At 43.1% G+C, this 16,314-nt stretch overlaps 1 protein-coding gene across 1 annotated transcript in view; it reads left to right on the top strand.

The window, feature by feature from the left end:
- Positions 1 to 930: 930 nt before the first annotated feature.
- The window catches only part of CTH (cystathionine gamma-lyase), a 60,874-nt gene continuing 45,490 nt past the window's right edge, over positions 931 to 16,314 (top strand). Inside the window, exons 1-4 of the mRNA XM_033917229.1 lie at positions 931 to 1,181; positions 6,354 to 6,435; positions 9,443 to 9,538; positions 11,558 to 11,667. Of these exons, the coding sequence (XP_033773120.1) occupies positions 1,017 to 1,181; positions 6,354 to 6,435; positions 9,443 to 9,538; positions 11,558 to 11,667 (453 nt within the window). The 5' untranslated portion in view covers positions 931 to 1,016. The remainder of the gene's footprint in view (positions 1,182 to 6,353; positions 6,436 to 9,442; positions 9,539 to 11,557; positions 11,668 to 16,314) is intronic.

Genomic DNA, 16,314 nt, shown 5'->3' with positions numbered 1-16,314 from the left:
ATCACAATTAAAAATTTTAATGGCATAAAGCATCCCCCCCTCACTTCTATACTCGTACAGTGGTAAATATAGACAACAGAAGTAAATTCTCAGAACTGCCGTTTTAATTACTAAAATGAAATTAAATCTTAGGATTTCGGATCAATACGAACCTATATCTTGAGTTTGCGGTCATTTCTATATTTTTCACCTCGATTTTTGACTAGCTGTTTTAATATACATATAAAATATATCAGCAGACAGTGACTAGTTTATATCTAATCTAATCTAAACCTTAGGTTTGTATACCGCATCATCTCTACGTTCGTAAAGCTCGACATGGTTAACAAGAGAAAGGAACTTCAGTGGAGGGAAGAGGCAAAACGAAGAGAAAATTTAGAGGACTAGAATAACCAGAAAAAAACCCAAATCTAGATTGGGCTGCACTCTTTATAGGAAATGAGAACTTTTCATGGGCAAAGGTAGAGAATGACAAGGTGACAAAATTCATCACCGTTCCCGATAATCCCATGTCATTTTCTAGTGTCTATTTCAACCTCGGTCCTTCTATACCAGCGTTCTTCAAAACAAAGCTTGCGGGTCAGTGGTTGTGCCCAATTATACTCTGATTCTTCCCTCTCTCCTTAAAGAATGACATGAAGATGGTTTCCCGCGGTTATCCGCGGGGACGGTGATGAATTTTGTCACCGTGTTATTCTTTAGTAGAGAAAATACTCCAAAGGTCATGAACATGATTTGCTGTATCACCGACTGCATTTGGTTCGCCTCATTGCTCCACGTGTTGTACCTTGCAATACCCACAAGGAACTAACCAGAGGTGGAGATGGCTCGAGGAGGCGGAGTCGCATCGGTTGCGATGCTTACTGGTCGAAACAACGCCTCCAGCGCTGCCAATGAGAGCGGGGGACCGCCGGGCGAGGTGCCCATATATGGGAGGCCCCCGGACTGATGCAACATAGATGGCAGGTTAGGGCACTGGCAGAAAGCGCAGGACTTGCACGTGCATCGAATGCATCATGGACACCGAGGACAAAGGCGCTGTTTTCTGCGGCGGCTTCAAGCACTTCGCCACCCAGGCGATCCACGCCGGCCAGGAGCCGGAGCAATGGCGATCCATGGCCGTGGTGCCGCCTATCTCTCTCTCCACCACCTTTAAGCAGTTGGGACCCGGAGAACACATGGTAGGTGGAACCGGGGGGGGGGGGGGGGGCATTTCAGGTTATAAGAGGGATCGGCAGCGATCATATAACAAGCGGATCACAACGGAACCCCAGTTTTTAATATTCCTACGTAAAATGAATGTGAAATACTTCAGCCAATAACATACCATGCGGAAACTCTAGGATGAAAATGACCATATATATAATTTGTACGCTATTCATTTTAATTATGAGTTAAGGAGTTGTTTCTCCACTTTCAGTCTGCTCAAAAACTTTACTGAAGCCCATAGATGTTAGCTTCATGAATATTTGGGCACCCCCAATATTGGGTAAAGTTTTTCATTGTGCCCACGTTATTTTGACAAGTTTCTCCTACAGACAAGTTGCATGTTGGTTCCCTTTATATCTGTATTTGCTATGGAGAAAAATATCCCCAGGCAGCACCTGGTATTCGGTAATCTTTTCTTAAATACTCTTTATGGATCTCTTCCAACTTTTTGTGACCTTTTGTGACCCTAACAGCTCTGTCCCAGGCACTCTTGCCACTCACTCTCTTCTAGGCTCAGACCCCCACCTAGAACTCTGGTTTCTCCATTCTGCTCTAGCTGAGCAGCCTCCTTTCATTCCTGACATTCATCTCTCACTGCAGTCCTATGGAAGGCCAGTGTTCAACAGAAATATCAGCATGGCACATCCAATCTGTGACTCTGTATGGGTTTCCCCCTTTATCTTTAGAGTTGTAACTAGGGCTGCACTTTGATTAATTGCAATAAAAAAAATTTAATTGCATAAAATGTTTCCCCCCCCTCACATTTTCTTCTATACTTGTACAATGGCAAATATAGACAGCAGAAATAAATTCTCAGAATCAACATGTTTTAACTACTAAAATGAGAAGGAACAAATTCCACAGGAGAAACCAAACACAAAGGACAAAAACTGTAGAATCGGTGATCTTGATTCAGTAGTAAGTTTATTGAAAAGTCTTCATAACAATGAACGTTGTGGTGGACCCGACACGGTCCGTGTTATGGTCACAGAGATCTTCTTCTAGGGTCCTGCCAGATATAACCACAAAGTTTGATATGCTTTGAGCATTCTACGAACTGTGCAGTACTGGACCGATTCCACAGTTTTTGTCTTTTAATTGCTAAAATGAACATAAATCATTTTTCTTACCTTGTTTGCCTGGTGATTTTAAAGACCAAACAAAATGATTAGAAAAATAAAATCACCAAGCAACCAAGGTAAGAAAAATGATTTATGTTCATTTTAGTAATTAATTTACACGTTAAAGGCTTCAAAATGGTGAAGTCTCTATAGAAGGGTAAATCATATGCAATACTTGAAAGGGTTGTTGTGGTTCAAACCTCCCTTAAACACCTCCTATTCCAATGTGATCTTATCAAAAAGTTACCCAGGCCCTCAGCGGTGCCACCAATGGTTCAATAAGTTTTCATAACCATTGGATTTATGCCCCTAATCGTCATCGGGTACCTGGTGTTCTAGAAATCTGATATTTTATCTTTTTTATATATTTTTCCAATAAATTAAATAAGTTAAATACTTGAAATAGTAGAAATGCTTAGATAGTAAATACTATGCACTTAGCTTGGGTGGTTAGCCTGACAGAGTCGCCAACATGTTTCACCCTGGCCACGTCGTGTTGAGTGTATAGTTATGAGGGATTTTGCCCTGAGGAAACCTTAATGGGGTGAAACATGTTGGCGACTCTGTCCCTCTAGGCTAACCACCCAAGCTAAGTGCATAGTATTTACTATCTAAGCATTTCTACTATTTAAAGTATTTAACTTATTTAATTTATTGGAAAAATATATAAAAAAAATAAAATATCAGATTTCTAGAACACCAGGTACCCGATGACGATTAGGGGCATAAATCCAATGGTTATGAAAACTTATTGAACCATTGGTGGCACCGCTGAGGGCCTGGGTAACTTTTTGATGAGATCACATTGGAATAGGAGGTGTTTAAGGGAGGTTTGAACCACAACAACCTTTTCAAGTATTGCATTTTAGTAATTAAAGCATGTTCATTCTGAGAATTTACTTCTGCTGTCTACAGTATATTTGCCATTGTAAGAGTATAGAAAGAAATGTGGGGGAGAACATACGAGAGGAGCTCCATCTCCTTTATCAACTTGGTCATTCTTTGAATCTTTTCTAGTTCTGCTATATCTACCTGAAAACCTGATTGATTGGGTGAGTCCCAAGGTCTGGGTTGAAAACCCCTGGTCTAGTGGCACTTAAGTTGTAAAACTGAAAAAGAAAGTGGGGAAAGCATGAAGACTAGGGCTCATGTAATGCATTCCATCCTCACCATGTCTGTGTTTGTGGGTGTTGGGGGAGAGGGCTGGGTAATTACTACCTTCTAGCTTTTTAAAACTGTCATAGGAATTTGGTTGAGAAATCCAGGTCTTCCAAGAAGGGTTTTATCACTTTGGGTCACAAGCTATACTGGCATGAATTTGTTATGGATTCTGGACAATGGTGTACTGTACCATTGACAGCGCTGAGGTAGAAGCACATTTCCTGTCACCATGATATTACGCTCTTTGTTCATCCCCTCCTCCAATATTAGTCCCTTGATAAAATATAGTTCTGTTAGGCTTCTGCTCCCCCCACCCCCCAAAAAAACTTTTTTTTCAAGAAAAAGAATTTGTGCTTGTTCAGCTGCTTGTTTACTACCAGAATACCAATGGTCAAAGTTCTGAGGTAAAGTCAAAAGATCTGACAAATATAAGAATCTTTACTTGCACAAATAACAAATTAATGTTTAATAGGGTAACAATCTTTAACAAGCACAGTAGAGTGTTATAAAATTCCATCTCCTCCTCATCCTAACATAGATACTTGGTAAAAAAATGCTTTTTCAGCCTTCATATGCTGAGGAAAGTTAGATCCTACTTCCATCAAAAACATTTTACCCTCCTTGTCCACTCCATCATCCTCTCCAGATTGGACTATTGCAACTCTATCTACTTAAGCCTAACTAAGAAAAACCTCCACAGACTCCAACGGATTCAGAATGCCGCGGCCAAGCTCATCTTCGCTAAAAGTAAATTTGACCATGTCTCCCCGCTCCTAGCCAAGCTCCACTGGCTTCCGATAATCGCCAGGGTCCACTATAAATGCGCCTGTTTAGCTTTCAAAATCCTATATGGTATCCTCCCTCTCTTTATCCCTCTTTCTTGGAATTCCTCAAACCCTAATACCACCAGATCCTCCCACAAATTAAAACTATCCTTCCCCTCGCTAAAAGGCATTTCCCACACAGGAAAGCTAGGGACCTCCCTCCACTTCAAAATCACTGAGCTTTGGAGCAACCTTACCTCCCCTCTTCGGAACTTGAGCTCTCTCTAAGTTTTCCGCAAACATCTGAAAACCTGGCTTTTCTCAAAAAATGTAAGTCTTCCTCCAACTTAGGAATCAAGGAAATTCTTATATCTTGGCATCCCAAGTCCTCAAAATTTTATTCACACTTCTACCTCTAACCCTCTGTTATAGTTCCTTCCTATTTCTCCTACTGTAAACTGCGTCGAGCTCTACGAACGTGGAGATGATGCGGTATACAAACCTAAGGATTAGATTAGATTAGATACTTATACAATTCATGCAGTTACCTTTCAGGAGGGTGTCTCATGAGTTAAACCCTGTAATAGGTGAATCGAAAGCCTCTTGTTACCACACGCATTAAAGTACACATCATGACAAGATGCTTTCTTTTGCATGGTTTGATGACACTTCATCACTGAGCCAATTCATCACGTGACACTTCACTACTACAGAGATTTCATCATGCAACACTTCATCACATATCCAAATTATATGCATTGAAAACTTGCAGCAAACATGGGGGGTGTTGCAGCACACATCTGAACATGTTCTATTTTGCTTACATAAGTATTGCTATACTGGGACAGACCAAAGGTTCATCAATCCCAGTATCCTTTTTTCAACAGTGGACAATCCAAGTCTCCAGTACCTGATGGGATCCCAAAAAAGAATATACTGGTGTGCAAAAGTCTGGAACCACTTGTCAATTTTACATTCTTTCAACTTTCTGACCTTTTTATTTTAATTTCTTTATTGACCCGATAGCTTTGTCTGTTCACCACTTGTTTCTAAATTTACAATTTTGCTTACATAAGTATTGTTCAAATGTCAGTGATGAGCGAGAGAGAGGATTTTCTTGCCGTCAGATCTCCAGCACAGTAGTAAAAATTGTACAAAAGAACACAACAATAGGTTCAGTGGTAGAAAAGCCTTGGTCTGGTCATCCACATGCATCAACATCACGCCAAAAACATGCACTTGAATGCATTTCATTGACCATTCTGCGTTAGTGGTCAGACGAGTATCGTGTCAGATCATCAACAGTTCGTCGCCAATGTCTACAGTTTGGTCTGCGGGGCTGCAAAGCATGCAACAAGCCACTGATGACCATCCACAGGCGTAACCCCCAAATGTCCAAATTGTGACCTGGACGTTTTGTAGCGATAAACATTTTACAAAATGTCCAGGTCCTAAGCCTTCTTTTGTCCCGCCCCCAGCTATACTTCTAACATGCCCGTTTGGGATTTAGGTGAACAGCTTAGAAAACCATCTAGAAATTAGGTTTCAAAAATGATGATTTGAATGTTTTAGCAATTTAACCGTCCAAATGCCACCTTATGCCTTTTTTAGCTGTTTTATCTGTTTTGAAAATGAGACCCTTAATCTCTTATTGCTCTCATCAAAGTCACTGTGTAGTGTTGTTCTGAAAGAGTTTCTCAGTTTGGTCAACTGGGTTGCCTGGATGGATCTCTAAGTGCTTCAAAGAGCAAAATTCACTAGATAAGCTGTTTTAAAACACTCCTTTCTCTAAAAGTGATGTAAGGCCTTAGCAATAGTTATGTTGCATAATTATGATTGCACATGGCTTAACTTGCCAAGCTGACTAGTTGTTTCCGGATTTAAGCAGCTAGCTGTTTCTTGTTTTACAGAGCCTTTAGTTATGACATAAGCTTTACTCTGTCAGATTTGCCTCTTCTTGATAGAATCTTAAAAGCTCAGTTGTGATTTTAATCTTTGGTATGTTATAAACACTGCACTTCAAACTAAAACTACAGTACTGCACTTCTAAGAATATCTTCTGCCTTAGTGTACCTGTGACATCTTATTTACTTTTCAGGGCTATGAATACAGTCGCAGTGGAAATCCTACCAGGAACTGTCTGGAGAAGGCTGTAGCAGCGCTTGATGGTGCTAAATATAGTAAGTTGTCAGCATTTTTTTTGTAAACATAATTCCAAGTACGCAGACTGATATGAAACATGGTGCATAATGCAATATCTGATTCCAGAGAACCTCTGGCACATAGTTTGCCTAGGCCAGCATGTACTTTTCTCTTAACTGTGAGAAACAAGATTCTATAACCTGCTCAATAAAAAAAAAAGTGGCCTAAATCGGTACTTGGACGATCAAAAAGCCAGATCATCCGAGTACCGACCTAGACTTAGTCGTACTGCAAGTATAACTAAAAACTTGAGCAGGTTGCCCATTCGGAACTTATACGTTTTGACTTAGACCAAGTTAAAACAGGTATAAGTTCCGAAAAGGGGCCGTTGAGCTGATCGCGGCTGCCGCGATCAGCTCAGTGGCCCTGGCAACCTGCCCACCCCACCCCCTGCAATGATTGCGGCAGGAGAGATGACTTATCTCCCCTGCCGCGATCCCCCACTCCAAACTGCCATGACCCATGGCAGGAGAGATGCCCAATCTCTCCTATTGTGATCCACCCTGCATCCCTGAACCAATTCCAGCAGGAGGGAGCCCAACCCCTCCTGCCGAGGCGTGAGCCCTTCGACCCCCACCACCCCCTTAAAATACAGGTAGGAGGGATCCGAGGCCCTCCTTCCCACGATGCACCCCCCCAAGACCACCCCCTCAAACCCCCAATCGGGCCCCCTGGGGAAGGTCGGGGGTTCGGGGGAGCCGATCAGGGGTTTGGTGGGGCGGTCATGGGGGGTACGTTGTGGGCAGGAGGGCCTGGGATCCCTCCTTCCCATATTTTAAGGGAGGTGGGGGGGTTGCTGGTATTGTTTTGGGGAGGTAAATCACAATTACGGCAGAAGAGATTGGCCATCTCTCCTGATGCGATCGCGATCTGAACTGCCACGAACCATGGCAGGAGAGATTGGGCAGCTCTTCTGCCGCGGGTTGCGGCAGTTCAGGGTGGGGGAGCAATTGCGATCGCGGCAGAGGAGATGAGCCATCTCTCCTGCCGCGATCGTTACGGGGGGGGGGTGGATTCTGTAACCAGTGTTGTTTTTGACAGACGCTGGTTACAGAATCCAGCTTTTAGGTGAAGGACTAGCCACTCCTTCACCCAAAAGGTCTTATTTTGGACATTTGGGACTTAGGCTATTTTTGGGTTGATAATGTGTTGTAAGTTTAGATGTAGTGGTGGTCTGGGCGTTTAAACTGCTGAACATAGAGGTAGGCCATTCTAAAAAAAAAAAAACCCCTTTTGGATGTTTTTTTTGAGAATGGAAATTTTCCCTGCTGCTACTTTCAGCGTTTAGGGCCTTAGGCCAAAAGGGGACTTAGACGTTTTTTTTAAATTATGCCCCTCCACGTGCATAGTCCGGATTGTCATAAATAAATCTTTTATGAGTTGTTAAGCTTTGTTATGCTTCCCACAATAAGATGGTTTTTATTTTTGCAGCATGCAAAGACCTTTAGAGCTAGCTAGAAGATGAATTCTTTAAGACTGTATACATTGAGTTACTTGTGCATGTAGAACTTGTACACTGGTCTGGTTCAGTGACAGCGATGTGTACTGGATTTAGCTCAGACCTCCTATTGAGAGAGAGCCCCAGTTGTCACTCAATAGTGACTCCTATTGACTAGGATACATGATTGCAGAGCTCTAGAAGGAGCCCCTTCTGAGTACTGTCTTTGGCGATGGACAGGCTTAGTGAACGATGGACAGGCTTAATGGCGATGGACAGGCTTAGTGGGAAAGGATATAAAAAGAGGAATAAAAGATAATCAGACAGATGTGAATATAATACCCAACAAGCTGATTTTGATTGAAATAGCAAGGAAACTGTCAGACAAGAAATTAAACCTTGTCACAGTTTTTGGTAGAATTATTTGAAACACATTGGGTCTCATTTATTTTTGAAAGAGTCTCATATTATTTTTGTCACTACCTCCCCAAGTTGGGAGTGGATAATTTGTATGCCTGCTGCCTTCCTTGGATGTGATAGCTGTTCCTCAGGTTCCCTTTCTGTAGTCACCATGGTAGGTACAGAAATTACCACTGAAAGTTGATCAGAGCAGACATTCAAATATATCAACATCATGGGGACATGTGATTGGCCTGAGGTAATCTAGAGATCCTAAAGTGACCCTAAAGAGACCAGATTAGTTCTGGTTTGATAAATGCACACGTTCCAGGAGGTCAGCACTTGTTGGCATGCATTAATTCTAGAATTACCACAGTTACATGCTGATTGTGCATATAAATCATATTGAGACTGAAGAGCTTGCAGTTTCTAACTGTATGATATATGCAAATAACTGTAAACCCTGAATTAGAGAATGACACGGTGACAAAATTCATCACCGTTCCCGTCCCCGCGGATAACCGCGGGAAATAATCCCATGTCATTTTCTAGTGTCCATTTCAACCTCGGTCCTTCTACACCAGCATTCTTCAAAGCAAAGCTTGCGGGTCAGTGGTTCTGCCCAATTATACTCTGATTCTTCCCTCTCTCCTTAAAGAATGACATGAAGATGGTTTCCCGCAGTTATCCACGGGGACGGGAACGGTGTTGAATTTTGTCACCGTGTCATTCTCTACCCTGAATCTCAAATCATCACAAGATCTTAGTATTTTGTGCTGTATCTGCCCACATCCAAAGAGCCACATCTGTAGTCACTGAAACAAATGACAATTTAATTACACATGTGTATCTATATATATATCTATATCTACATCTCTCTATATAGACCTACATTTGACCTCTGGTTTTGATAGCAATATGTTTTTCATGTGTCCTGATAAAGTGTATAAGTGAAACTAGCAGTTTTCAGCCCTTGAAAGCAGTAACACATCTGATTGAGCACAGTAAAGTCTTTCACTAGCAGCAGCCAGCATTACCAGCTTGGACCAGGGATTGATAAGTATAACAAAAAGGGAAATTCTCTTCTTTTTTACTAAAAAAACCCCCAAAACATTTAAAAGTGGTTTTTAAAATGTATTTCTTTGAAGGTTTGGCGTATGCTTCTGGGTTAGCTGCTACTGTGAACATTGCACATCTCTGGAAAGCAGGAGACCATATCATCTGTACAAGTGATGTATATGGAGGTGAGTGTGCAAAAAAATTAAAATGGTTTGGGTTGGATCCTAACTTATTTGTAGCCTTAGACCTGCACAGAAAAACTGGAGTGGAGAAGTAGCCTAATGGTTAGTGCAGTGGGCTGAGATCCTGGGGAGCCTGGTTCAATTCCCACTGTAGGTTTTTGTGACACTGGGCAAGTCACTTACTCCTCCATTTCCCTGGGTACAAATCTTAGATTTCGAGACCTCTAGGATCAGAGAAAGTACCTGCAAATAATAATAAATGTAAACTACTGGTACCACAGAAAGGCAGTACACTTCTCCCTCTATTCACGGTTTCGATTATTCATGGTTTTTAGCTTGCTGGCTCCTCCCCCCCAATTACATCAGCTTGCATAGAGAAATCGCTGATTCCCAGCATGCACAGAGAAAATAGCTGATTCCCAGCACTTTCTTCACCAAATTTTGCCTCTCCTTCAGGAACAGGCCAGGTCTCCCACCATGTTATTCGCGTTTTCACCATATCCATGATGGCTTTTAATAGAAAACAATGAATAACATATGAAAAAGCTATTCGCGGTTTTTCTGTATTCGTGGGTCTGTTAATCCCCTATCACAGCGAATACGGAGGGAGAAGTGTATATCAAATCCCATTACCCTCCTGCCTTTAGCTAGTCTACTGACAAGAATGGTACATTCATAAGCTTTAAGAGTGTTATTCTATAAGAATATACCATATATACTTGAGTATAAACCAAGGTACTGTTTTTGCCTATCCTCCCTTTTCTGGGGAAAAATGGTAACTAATATATACCGGAGGGTTTATATTCTACCATTCCTCCCCTTGCTTTCCCTGTGGTGCCTTCCCTCCCGGGAATCTTCCTCCCTCTACTGCCAACAACCCCCCCTGAACCGGCAGACTACAGTGCATACCTGCACCCACACCCCTACTCCCACCACATTGTCCAGAAGCTAGTGTTCCCTCCCTCCCTCAAAAGAGTAAAAACCCCCAGGCCTACCATGATTTCCTGGTGGTTTAGCAGCATGTTGAAGCAGGAATGATTCCCACTTGCTCCCAAAGCCTCGCAAGACTGCCGCTGGAAGTCTCGGTGCCCATTTTTGCTGAGGAGAAAGAATGGGCAGGAGCCAGTGATCTCCCTCCATAGTCACAGTTTTGGGATTCGCAAATTTGGTTATTCATGAGTCTCCTAATAGGCAGCCTCTCTCCCGCCTCCATAGCTTACTCTTGAAGTTCTGGTGGTGTAGCGGTAAAGTAGGGCAGGAGTGATTTTCCTTTGCTCCTGCCCCATGCAGATCCAAGATCAAAAATGGCTACTGCAAGTTCCCGTGTCGGTCTTCCGAGTTCCCGCAGTCTCGTGAGACTGCTGTGGGAACGGTTTGGCAGCTATTTTTGTACGGGGCAGGATCATGGGAAGATCATTCCTGCCCCGCTTCACCACTACACTATCAGGGCTTCAAAGGTAAGCTGTGGAGGGGTCCAGGATGAGGGAGGGAGTCAGGGTGGAAGCCCTAAAGTTCTTTGTGATTTTTTAATATTTGTGAAGGAGCTGTACCCCTAACCCCTGTGAATATGAAGGGAGATGTGTATATGAATGCCAACTATTTGAGGGGTGTTCCAGGGCAGAGTTGACACTTGGCCGGTTAAGGGCAGACTAGATGGGCCATTTGGCTTTTGTCTGCCATCATGTTTCTATGTTTCTAAGTGCCAATATTCAGCACTTGACTGGCCAGGGTAACTGCATAAATGGGACCACCTAAAACACAGTCCTGTCTTTATGTGGCAACCCATGGCCGCTTAAGTTCTGAATATTGACTTAAGCGGCCATATGTCAGTCGGCACCACATAAATCATATTTTCAGTGTTGAAGCCCGGACATGAATATTTGGGAATAATGCCAGTGGCGGTCTGCAAAACACTGACCACTGCTAGCTGAATATTTATCCCTACTTTTCTGTCTGAATGCTGTTCAAGGCTACCTTTTAACTGAAGCTTTCTGACAAGGTGCTATTTTTTTTTCCTGTCAGGTACAAACAGGTATTTCAGAAGAATTGCCAATGAAATAGGTCTGAATGTTTCTTTTGTTGACTGTTCTGATCTGGAAATGTTAGAGGCTGCAATAACCCCCAGGACCAAGGTAACCAACTGGTTTCTTGGAGATCTTTTATGGAGTTTTCTATTCATCAAATTTTTGTCTTTAACTAATTCAGCCTTGGTAATCCTAGTTTGGATCAATATTGTAAAGCACAGGAGAGAGAAATTCTTAATATTAGAAATTGGAAGAGTACATTGCGTTAAATCAGGGGTTCTCAACCTAGCCAGACAGGTTTTCAAGATATCCACAATGAATATGCATGAGAAATTTGCATACACTGCTTCCACTGTATGCAAATCTGTCTCAAATAAATCACATAGTAGCTCCAGTTTAAATGTGCACTGGTGGCACAAATGCTCAAAACTTTACCCCCTAGTCAACATCAAACTACAACCAAATGTTGCAAAAAAAAAAAAAAAGGGGGAAAACGCTTCAGATGCTGCAGAGCAAACATTTCTCTGGAGCTATGCAAGGGAGCTTAAATTGTTTTTTTAACTCCCCTACAGCTTTCTATCATCGGCGAAAAACCCCTATATTATACTTTATATGATAATGCCAAAAAAAGAGCAGCACTTATCTTTGTATTAAGGTGGCTGCTGCTTTCTCTCTAAATCAATCAAAGCCGACGGTGGCCAACGTTTCACGATCTGCTGATCATTTCTTCAGGGCTCTTAAGTATTAATAACGCTTAAGAGCCCTGAAGAAATGATCGGCAGATCGTGAAACGCTGGCCACTTACAAAAATTTCTCAAAAAAATGTTACCAGCCAGTGGTGGAGCTGCCCTGAGAGAACTGCATTTCATGACAGTGGAGAAAAAAAACCTCAAGCAATTTATATAAGAGACAGCAATCCAAACGGATATTTAGCCGCTCAGCTATTATCACAGGCATAAAAACTCCACTATCCAAAATAACAAGTTTCAACCTGGGCTAAACCCACTACTGTGCACAAGGAAAAAAAAGCTCAGAAGCAGATGTAAATGTATGTGTTTGTGTTGTAAATGTTGTAAATCATGGCTCCACCCATGCTTCAACCATGGCCTCATCCTTAAACAAGTCTAATCTCGAGCTGTGTAGCCATATGCACGTTCTTGGCACCGCACATGCTTTCACATGTGTAGTAGGGTTACCAGATTTTCCAAACGGAAAATCCGGACCCCTAGACCCAGCCCAGGCCCTCCCAGTTTCACCTATCCCGTCCCCTGCTGCCTGCTTTTGTGGGGCAGGAGGGCATTCACGCATGTGCAGATGTGGCGTGATGACTTCACACGCACATGATGTCATTGCGTCACAGGCGTGGATGCCCTCCTGCCCGACGGGGATTTGTTGGAAGCTTTTCAAAACCCGGACAAAGTGCTGGGTTTTGAAAAGCTGTCCGGACATATCCTCAAAAGGAGGACATGTCTGGGGACCCTATATATGTGTAACCTTCCGAGTAATTTTATAAGAAGCCATTTAAGTGATAAAACAGGGTTTAAATGTGAAAAATCCTTTACAAAATTATCTATGTGTAGGGCAATTCTATAAAGGCTGCCTACATGTAGGTCCTAGAAAGCATCTATGTGGAGCCTGTTCTATAAAGGACTTCCCTGCCAGCCACTAAGCCACCAACGCTGGGATTCCTCAAGCATACTCAGTTTGTACAAGAACTGAGCATTCTCAGGGAGTCCCAGAGTTGGCAGCTGGAGGCCCCCCCACTGACTGACTACAGCAGTGCAAGGAGGAGGGGAGCAGCTCAACAGCAAATTTCTATGGCTGGCAGTGTTTTGACATCCTTGCAGACCCACCATGTTTTGTTCTTGCCTGTGTTCTGTTATAGGATATTAGCATAATCGGGTATATACGTGCAGGGAAATGCCCATGGAGTTGACGAATCACAGCTATGTAGCTCAAAGAGAGTATGCCCTTTGATGTCCTGGGCAAATGCCCGAAGAAATAGCAATCAAAAACAGAAAAAAACCTTAACAACTGCCAAAATTCTGGAAAGTCACAAACTGAGCAGTATTTACCAAAAGGTGAAGGGGAGAAACCCAACTACAAATCAAACACCAGAATGATATAATAGAAACAAAGGCCAAATGGCCCATCCACAGTAACCATTATCTCTTTCTCTCCCTGAGAGATCCCACATGCCTATCCCAGGCCCTCTTGCATTCAGACACAGTCTATACAGTATAGACTGCATTCCAGACATAGTGAAGTATGTCCTCAGTGTGAGGTTTCAAGCACACAGTTCAAAAAGAACTAGAGCCACCACGCTTGAACATGCTGGGCTTTTTTCCAAGGTGAGGTAAACTCACAACATAGCTCAACACCAATGGCAAAATGCCAAAGCAGCAATGTAAGATACCAATCAAAGCAAAAAGCTTGAAGAATGACAAAAGCATAAAGTTTCCAAGTTTATTCATATCTTACCTTCTGGGCGGCTTACAATCTAAAATCAGATCATGCATTTATAATTTCTAAGATTGATTATTGCAATTTGGCTTATGCTGGTTTATCCAAATTTAACATTAGGTGCCTTCAAACGCTCCAAAATACAGCCATTAAATTGTTGGCTCATAAGGGCAAATTTGATCATGTAACACCATTATACCTTTTTATTATCATTGGTTGCCAATATCATATAGAATTCAGTTTAAAATGTTGATGTTAACACATAAATCATTACATTTGTAGCAACCAATTTATCTAAATTCGCTTACTATCCCATATTCCCATATGCTCCACTAAGAATGTTGAAATCGTTACAGAAGTGTTTCTCAACAGGGCTTCTTGTTGGGGGTAGGCAGCCTGGCCACCATGGAGGATATTCCCTCCCATCCATAGAAGTTGCTGGCAGGGATCTTGCCTTCCTGCCCATCCCCTGCTGCAACCGGGGATTCCTTCCTCCTTGCCCACCTGTGTCCCCCCCCCCTGCCAAAACCGACCCATTTCTTGTTTAAGCCGCACTCGCTCCTTCAGTCTTCAGTGGCACTCCTTGCAGGGATGGTGCAGGCAGCAATTTCCACGCTGCACGTAAGTAGCTGACCTGGAAACCTCTCTGATGTCAAGAGTTGACATCAGAGGGAAGGATTGTGGGTCAGCCATGTGGAGCGTGTGAATTGCTGCCTGCACAGTCCCTGAAAAGAATGCTGCTGAAGAAAGAAGGGAGTGAGTGCGGCTCGAACAAGAACTGGGTCAGCTTCGGGGGGGGGGAGGGGGGCAGAAAAGGCGGCCAGGGAGGGAGGGATCCTCGGAAACAGCAGCAGCTTCTACGGATGGGCAGATACTTATGTGCAGGGAGGGGGAGGGAGAAGGGGAGGGGGCACAAACTTGAAACAGATGGAAGGGAGGGGCATGAGCATGGGACACAGAAGGGGGCACTAACTTGAGACATAGGAGGTAGGGAATGGAAAGAGAGAATTGTTGGGTAGGAGTGTGTGAATGAGGGAAAAATGGTGGCACATGGTGAAAGGAAGAAAGAGGACAATTGGTCATAGAGAGAGGAGAGAGAGATGCATGTGGAGAGAAGGATGAGAGGGAGAAATGTTTGATATGGTGGTGGAGAGGGAACAGAAGGACTGATTGAAGGGGATTGCAAGGGGGAGGAATGTTGGACATAGTGATGGAGGGAGAGATGTGGCATTGTGCTGGAGAGGGGTGATAGAAGAAGAAATGGGCATGGGGCTGGTGGGCAGTGGTAAAAAATAATGCTGCATATGATCCGGGGGATGAGAGAGGGAGAAATGTTGCATGTAGCAGGAGTGGGAGAGATGCCTGGATCTCTCAAGACAGATGGACAATGAGAGAGAGAGAGAGAGAGACATGTTGCCAATAGGGGTGGAGTAGATTGGAAGAAAAGTTTGACTCATGGAGGAACAGAGAAAGAGATGTTGGTTAGGGAAGAGAATGAGGTCTGGAGGAGAGGAAGCATGCAGGAGGCAGAAAGTTTTGGACCCATGGGGAGAGAGGGAGAGAGAGAGAGAGAGAGAGAGAGAGATGGATGTGGAGGGCAGAAAGTAGGGAAGGAGAAATGTCACCCTGAAGGGAACGGGGAGAGGGCAGAGAGTAAAAAGTTGAATTTATGGAGGGAGAGAGAGAGTTGTTGGTTGGGGGGAGGGAATCAGGACTGGAGGAGAGGAAGTGTGTAGGAGGCAGAGAGAAAGATGTTGGACTGGTGGAAAGGAGGGAGAAATGTTGGTAGTGTCAGTAGAGGGAGTGGGTGAGATGCACCCTGGATCTCTCTCTCTCTCTCTTTCCCCACACCCTTTGCAGAAAGGGAGGGAATAAGAGAAGGGCAGTGAGAGAGGGGGGGAGAAGAAAAGTTAAATTCATGGAGGGACAGAGAGAGATGTTGGTTGGGGCATGGAATGAGGTCTGGAGGAGAGGAAGCATGCAGGAGGCAGAAATAAATAAATATTGGATGCACAGTCAGAAGAAAGTGCAACCAGAGACTCATGAAATCACCAGACAGCAAAGGTAAGAAAAATGATTTTATTTTTAATTTAGTGATCGAAATGTCAGTTTTGAGAATTTATGTCTGCTGTCTATTTTGTACTATATTTGTCTATTTTTCTATAGTTGTTACTGAGATGACATTGCATATTTTAAAATCATCTGCCTTGACCTCTTTGAAAAAACAACAACAAATATATTTATACAGGCAATATATGGAAGAGGGCAAGAAATGTCATGAAGACTCAGCTC

The sequence above is a fragment of the Geotrypetes seraphini genome, chromosome 12 (genome assembly GCF_902459505.1).
Source record: "Geotrypetes seraphini chromosome 12, aGeoSer1.1, whole genome shotgun sequence".
In the NCBI taxonomy this organism is placed as follows: domain Eukaryota; kingdom Metazoa; phylum Chordata; class Amphibia; order Gymnophiona; family Dermophiidae; genus Geotrypetes; species Geotrypetes seraphini.
This window is presented reverse-complemented; position numbering and strand designations above follow the sequence as displayed.